The following is a 6,277-nucleotide window of genomic DNA, read 5'->3' as shown; positions in this document are numbered from 1 at the left end:
CTAACTCCTGGTACCTCTTCCTCGGCTGCTGCCGTTGAAACGAGCCAATGCACGTCCTCTTCCACCTCCTCCTCTTCCTCTTCCTGCTCGCATTTAAGACAACATCTTACTGACTAAACTAGGGTTTAGTGGCCAGCCCTAGAGGGTGTGGCCACTAAACCCTAGTTTAGTGGCCAGCCCTAGAGGGTGTGGCCCCTGCCGTCGGGCCCGCGGGGGCCAGCGGGGGCCCGCGGGGGCCGGCGGGGGCCAGCGGGTCAGAGGAAAGGTTGAGTGAAGACGTACACATGACGCCATGTCATCCGTTTTAAACATTAGGTCGATTTTATTTCAAATGTTATACATAAAACTTTAGTTTTGTTCTTTTTTTAATTTAGCTAAACAAATATTCATATATTGTGTATTTCATAAAAAAAAAGGAAACATTTGAAACATTTTTAAATATTAATAATTCTTATTTACAATTTAGAACAGTGCAGGAAATAATAACCAAAAAATGACATTATCATAATCATAAAAATGTTATAAAACATATTTTTTTTCCTTTTTGAAAATCTGCAAGCAGACGTTTCCAGACTGTTAGGCGAGGAAGCAGCGGCGGGCGCAGCTTACATTCAGTCAGAGCCTGGGGTGCGTTCAACAGACCCGATGATGCATGGACTTAAGACATACGTAATCCAAGCGCGTTCTGTTTTTAAAAATCACAGTTCTCATTCAAAACCATTAAAGAGCATGATGGCGTAATAGTGGCAAGATAGATATATAGAAATCGTTGTTTAATACAAACTGGTCGGCTACATGTTACAGTTCCTCGTTTGGTTGAACGCACCACAAGCCCGGTGTGTTCTGTGGTTTATAAAGGGCAGGGTTAAAAAGAGTGTGTGTGTGTGTGCGTGTGTGCATGTATGTGTGTGTGCGTGCACTTTACGTGCCTGCTCCCTTTCCTCCCTTTGTTTCTTGATGAGTACACGGATGGTAAAGGAATGGCCGATGATCCAAACGCTTCTACAGATGAGATGAAACCTCTACAATCAAACACATCGTCTACCAGTCCAGCCGTCTGGCCTCTACAGCGTCAACACTTCAACAGGACTAGACTACAGACCACACAGACCACGGCCTACCACACGGCTGACCCCCTCTGGGAGCTACCCTTCCCATAGTCCCTCCTGCTCCCTGGTTCCCGGGCTGAGCCACCACTACAGACGGCAGAAACTAAGATACAGTTCATAGAAATCGGATTTTATAATAAGTGGATGGATGAAAATTAGAGTGAACAGGCATGGAGCCCCCTCCCCCCATACTGGGACCAGTCTAGGGTCTACTGGTCCAGGGTCTACTGGTCCAGGGTCTACTGGTCCAGGGTCTACTGGTCCAGGGTCTACTGGTCCACTACTGGCCATTCAGAAGGCGCTGTGGCGTTCCGTTCCTCGTGGTCTTGCGTGAAGAATCTGGGAGGGAGAGGGGAGAGAGGGGGGTCAGGAGGAGGAGGGCCGAGGAGAACCGAGGAGAACCGGGGAGAACCGAGGAGAACCGGGGAGAACCGGGATCCAGAGGATGAATACAGACAGGAGGAGGGAAGAAGAGAGAGGAGAGGAGAGGAGAGGAGAGGAGAGGAGAGGAGAGGAGAGGAGAGGAGAGGAGAGGAGAGGAGAGGAGAGGAGAGGAGAGGAGGAGAGGGAGAGGAGAGGAGAGGAGAGGAGAGGAGAGGAGAGGAGAGGAGGAGAGGAGAGGGAGAGGAGAGGTGGGGAGAGGAGAGGGAAAGGAGGAGAGGAGAGGGAGAGGAGAGGTGGGGAGAGGAGGAGAGGAGAGGTGGGGAGAGGAGAGGTGGAGAGAGGAGAGGAGAGGAGAGGAGGAGAGGAGAGGTGGAGAGAGGAGAGGAGAGGAGGAGGAGAGAGGTGAGAGGAGGAGAGAGGAGAGGAGAGGAGAGAGGAGAGGAGGAGAGAGGAGAGGAGATGAGAGAGGTGGAGAGAAGGAGAAAGGAGAGGAGAGAGGGAGAGGAGGAGAGAGAGGAGGAGAGAGGAGGAGAGAGAGGAGGAGGGGAGAGAGAGAAGAGAGGAGAGCAGAGAGGAGAGGAGGGAGGTGAGAGGAGGAGAGAGGAGAGAGAGGAGTGAGGAGGAGAGAGGAGGATAGGAGGAGGAGAGAGGGGGAGGGAGGAGGAGAGGGAGACAGGGGGAGGCTACAACGTACCCGGTTTAAAAGCAGCGGAGAGAGAGCTGTGAGAGAGAGAGGAGCCGGCGGAGGCTAGAATGCTTTTTCGAAGCTGTGACACACAGAAAACGAAAATGAAACCGGGAAAATGCATTTGGAAGAGCAACACATGAAATGGCGACGCTGGCTCCAAGAAGAGGAAGAGGAAGAGGAGAAGGAACAGCAGAGGCTGAGGATGAGGACGAGGTGGTGGGTCATGGTCCTGGTTCAGACCTGCTCGTTCATGATGGCCGACAGCTCACTGAGCAGGTCCCTGTAGTGAGCCCTCATCTCCTCCTGGTACTCCAGCTGGTCCTCCTTGATCAGACGCTCGTTGACGTCCAGGGCCTGGCCGCACGCGTCCGCAAAGCGCCTGCAGCCGCCACAGGAGACACGGGTTAGGGGCGTGAGGGTGGTCCCAGTGAGGCCCTGGTCCCGCCCCCTCGGCCCCGCTGGGGGCCACCTACCTGAAGATCTCCTTCAGCAGCTTCACCTGGTTGTCAGGGTACTTCTTAGCGTTCTTCTCCTCCAGGAAGGCCCGGGCGTAGGCCATAGGCCCCGCGTTGACCTGGGGGCGGACCGGATCACAGGATCACACACCATGACACGGGATCACACACCATGACACGGGATCACAGGGATCACACCATGACACGGGATCACAGGGATCACACACCATGACACAGGATCACACACGATGACACGGGATCACACGGGATCACAGGGATCACAGGATCACACACCATGACACGGGATCACAGGGATCACACACCATGACACGGGATCACAGGGATCACACACCATGACACAGGATCACACACCATGACACGGGATCACACGGGATCACAGGGATCACAGGATCACACACCATGACACGGGATCACAGGGATCACACCATGACACGGGATCACAGGGGATCACAGGGATCACACACCATGACAAGGGATCACACGGGATCACACACTGTGACATGGGATCACATGGGCCACACGGGATCACATGGGATCACAAATGACACGTTGTTTTAACACGCGATCATACACCATATGTGTGTGTTATCAGTGTGTTATCATTGTGTTATGTGTGTATGTGTCTGTTATGTTTGTGCCCGTCAGTCAGCTGACTCCACCTTGGCACTGACGCTGCCTTGCAGTTTGAGCTGCAGCCGGATCATGTCCACTTCCTGCATGCTGCACAGCGCGTTGAGCTCCGACACCTTGCGGGACATCTCGTCGATGGCCACCTCCAGGGGGTTCATCTCCGTGCTCTGCTGCTCCACCACCTGGATGCGCTTCTTCAGGTAGGGGAAGCTGGAGCTGGCTGCGGGGGGGGGGAAACGGGGTGAGGAGACGCATGGCTTCACTCAGTCCACCCGGAGCAGCCATGTTGAAATCTATGTGTGGCGGGAGTTTAAAGAAGACCTTCTGTCTGACACAAGGCCTTCTGGACTTTACCATGGGGCCCTAACATGGAACCTGAACGCTGCTCAGTGGAACCTCCTCCTGCTCAGTAGAACCTCCTGCTCAGTGGGGGGGTCAGTAGAACCTGCTGCTCAGTAGAACCTCAGTAGAACCTTAATAGAACCTACTGCTCAGTAGAACCTCAGTAGAACCTACTGCTCAGTAGAACCTACTGCTCAGCAGAACCTCCTGCTCAGTAGAACCCACTGCTCAGTAGAACCTCAGTAGAACCTACTGCTCAGTATAACCTCAGTAGAACCTACTGTTCAGTAGAACCTCAGTAGAACCTCCTGCTCAATATAACCTCAGTAGAACCTACTGCTCAGTAGAACCTCAGTAGAACCTCAGTAGAACCTCCTGCTCAGTAGAACCTCAGTAGAACCTACTGCTCAGTGGGGGTCAGTAGAACCTACTGCTCAGTGGGGGTCAGTAGAACCTACTGCTCAGTAGAACCTCAGTAGAACCTCCTGCTCAGTAGAACCTCAGTAGAACCTACTGCTCAGTAGAACCTCAGTAGAACCTACTGCTCAGTGGGGGTCAGTAGAACCTCCTGCTCAGTAGAACCTCAGTAGAACCTCCTGCTCTGTAGAACCTCAGTAGAACCTCCTGCTCAGTAGAACCTCCTGCTCAGTAGAACCTCAGTAGAACCTCAGTAGAACCTCCTGCTCAGTAGAACCTCAGTAGAACCTACTGCTCAGTAGAACCTCAGTAGAACCTCCTGCTCAGTAGAACCTCGGTAGAACCTCAGTAGAACCGACTGCTCAGTAGAACCTCAGTAGAACCTACTGCTCAGTAAAACCGCAGTAGAACCTCAGTAGAACCTACTGCTCCGTGGGGGTAAGTAGAACCTCAGTAGAACCTCAGTAGAACCTACTGCTCAGTAGAACCTCAGTAGAACCTACTGCTCAGTACGGTGCGCCTCTTGCACTGCTCCTCCACCTCTCCATGCTTCTTGCCCGACAGCGTGAAGGGCGTCTCGAACACGAAGCGGCTGATGTTGTGGTGCTTCTCGAAGTCTGTGCGCTTGTCCTGCTCCTCCTCGCCGTCGAAGAAGGGGACCACGTAGGTCACCTGGATGTACGCGAAGCGGGGGTCCAGGTCTTTGGGGTTCACCTGAGGGGGGGAGAGGGGTCAGCAGGGGTCAGGCCTACCACCTCATTCAGAACACACCTCATCCACAGCCACGTCTGGGACCCAGGTCCATGATGTCATTAGGGGCGGGGTCAGGGGGCGTCCTGCTCGAGGAGGCCTACCGGTAGAACGCGGACATGGGGGATCGAACCAAAACGTTTCGATGGGAATTTGGAGAACCGGTCCATTCCAATCCCCTGTTGTGCTGTTATAGATGCTGCTCACCTTGTTGGAGTCCTGGATCATCTTCACGTTGTCCGCCCCAAACTTGTCTGAGTAGAGCTTGAGGAGCCTCTGGGAGATCTCAGACAGACCTGTGAGCTTGGGTTCCTTATAGATGAACTCCTTACTCTCCTCCTCCTCAAAGAAACCCTGGAGCACGCACACGCACACACACACACACACACACACACACACACACACACACACACACACACACACACAGCGATAAGAGAGGGGTTAGTTTCTGAATGGATGCAATAATCTAATAATTGTTTATATCTTTTAGCTTTCGTTTTCTCTTCCGTGTAGAAACAAACTGAGGGATGTCGCCCCCTTGTGGCGTTTCTGGTTCAGCAGCGAGTAACAGAACATCAACGCCATGTTGTTCACGGGGAGGGTCAGAGGACATTCTCAGGGCATCCAAGGGGTCAGAGTATATGTAAATGAGGGTTACTAAACAGTGTCAGCCTTCCAGCGGTTACTACCTGTTGGGTTGAGCAGGGACTCACACACTGTTAAACACGATTTGGGTCAATGGAAGCAGTCGATTGGCTAGTGTAGGACGACAGGATGGATATCTGTATTAATGTGGAGAAGGTAACAGAGGAGACAGCGGGCCGGGAGGGCGTGGTCAGGGGGCGAGCAGTGCTGGTTAATAGTGGAGCATGAGGAGAGAAAGGTGGAGGAACAACACTCTCATCAGAGAGGAACTTACCGCAATCTGGAAAAGAAAAAAAAAGAAGAAGAAAAGAGCAGACAGAGAAATTAAAAGATCTGAACGTAAAAGAAAGAGGCTTTCCTTCTCCTTTTCATTTCAAAGCCGTCTCCATCCATAAGACAGTTCCTCCTTCATAAGACAGAGCCTACTTATTAAAGAGAGAACCCCCTCCTCCACCGTGATCAGCTCTTTATTAAAGAGAGAACCACCACCTCCACCGTGATCAGCTCTTTACTAAAGAGAGAACCACCACCTCCACCATGATCAGCTCTTTACTAAAGAGAGAACCACCACCTCCACCATGATCAGCTCTTTACTAAAGAGAGAACCACCACCTCCACCATGATCAGCTCTTTATTAAAGAGAGAACCACCTCCTCCACCGTGATCAGCTCTTTACTAAAGAGAGAACCACCTCCTCCACCGTGATCAGCTCTTTACTAAAGAGAGAACCACCACCTCCACCATGATCAGCTCTTTACTAAAGAGAGAACCACCACCTCCACCAGGATCAGCTCCTCGTCTTCTAAGGGTGATGGAGTCCATGTCCTGTAGAGTAC

At 52.2% G+C, this 6,277-nt stretch overlaps 1 protein-coding gene across 1 annotated transcript in view; it reads right to left on the bottom strand.

Annotated features, from left to right (window-relative positions):
• Nucleotides 1-307: 307 nt before the first annotated feature.
• The window catches only part of dock10 (dedicator of cytokinesis 10), a 59,684-nt gene continuing 53,714 nt past the window's right edge, over nt 308-6,277 (bottom strand). Inside the window, exons 46-52 of the mRNA XM_056612321.1 lie at nt 5,004-5,150; nt 4,550-4,760; nt 3,317-3,507; nt 2,655-2,755; nt 2,422-2,560; nt 2,188-2,260; nt 308-1,448 (exon numbers count right to left, since the gene is read on the bottom strand). Coding sequence (XP_056468296.1) covers nt 1,390-1,448; nt 2,188-2,260; nt 2,422-2,560; nt 2,655-2,755; nt 3,317-3,507; nt 4,550-4,760; nt 5,004-5,150 — 921 coding nt within the window. The 3' untranslated portion in view covers nt 308-1,389. The remainder of the gene's footprint in view (nt 1,449-2,187; nt 2,261-2,421; nt 2,561-2,654; nt 2,756-3,316; nt 3,508-4,549; nt 4,761-5,003; nt 5,151-6,277) is intronic.

The sequence above is a fragment of the Gadus chalcogrammus genome, chromosome 16 (genome assembly GCF_026213295.1).
Source record: "Gadus chalcogrammus isolate NIFS_2021 chromosome 16, NIFS_Gcha_1.0, whole genome shotgun sequence".
Taxonomy (NCBI): domain Eukaryota; kingdom Metazoa; phylum Chordata; class Actinopteri; order Gadiformes; family Gadidae; genus Gadus; species Gadus chalcogrammus.
The sequence above is the reverse complement of the archived record's forward strand: the minus strand, read 5'-3'. Positions and strand labels throughout refer to the sequence as shown.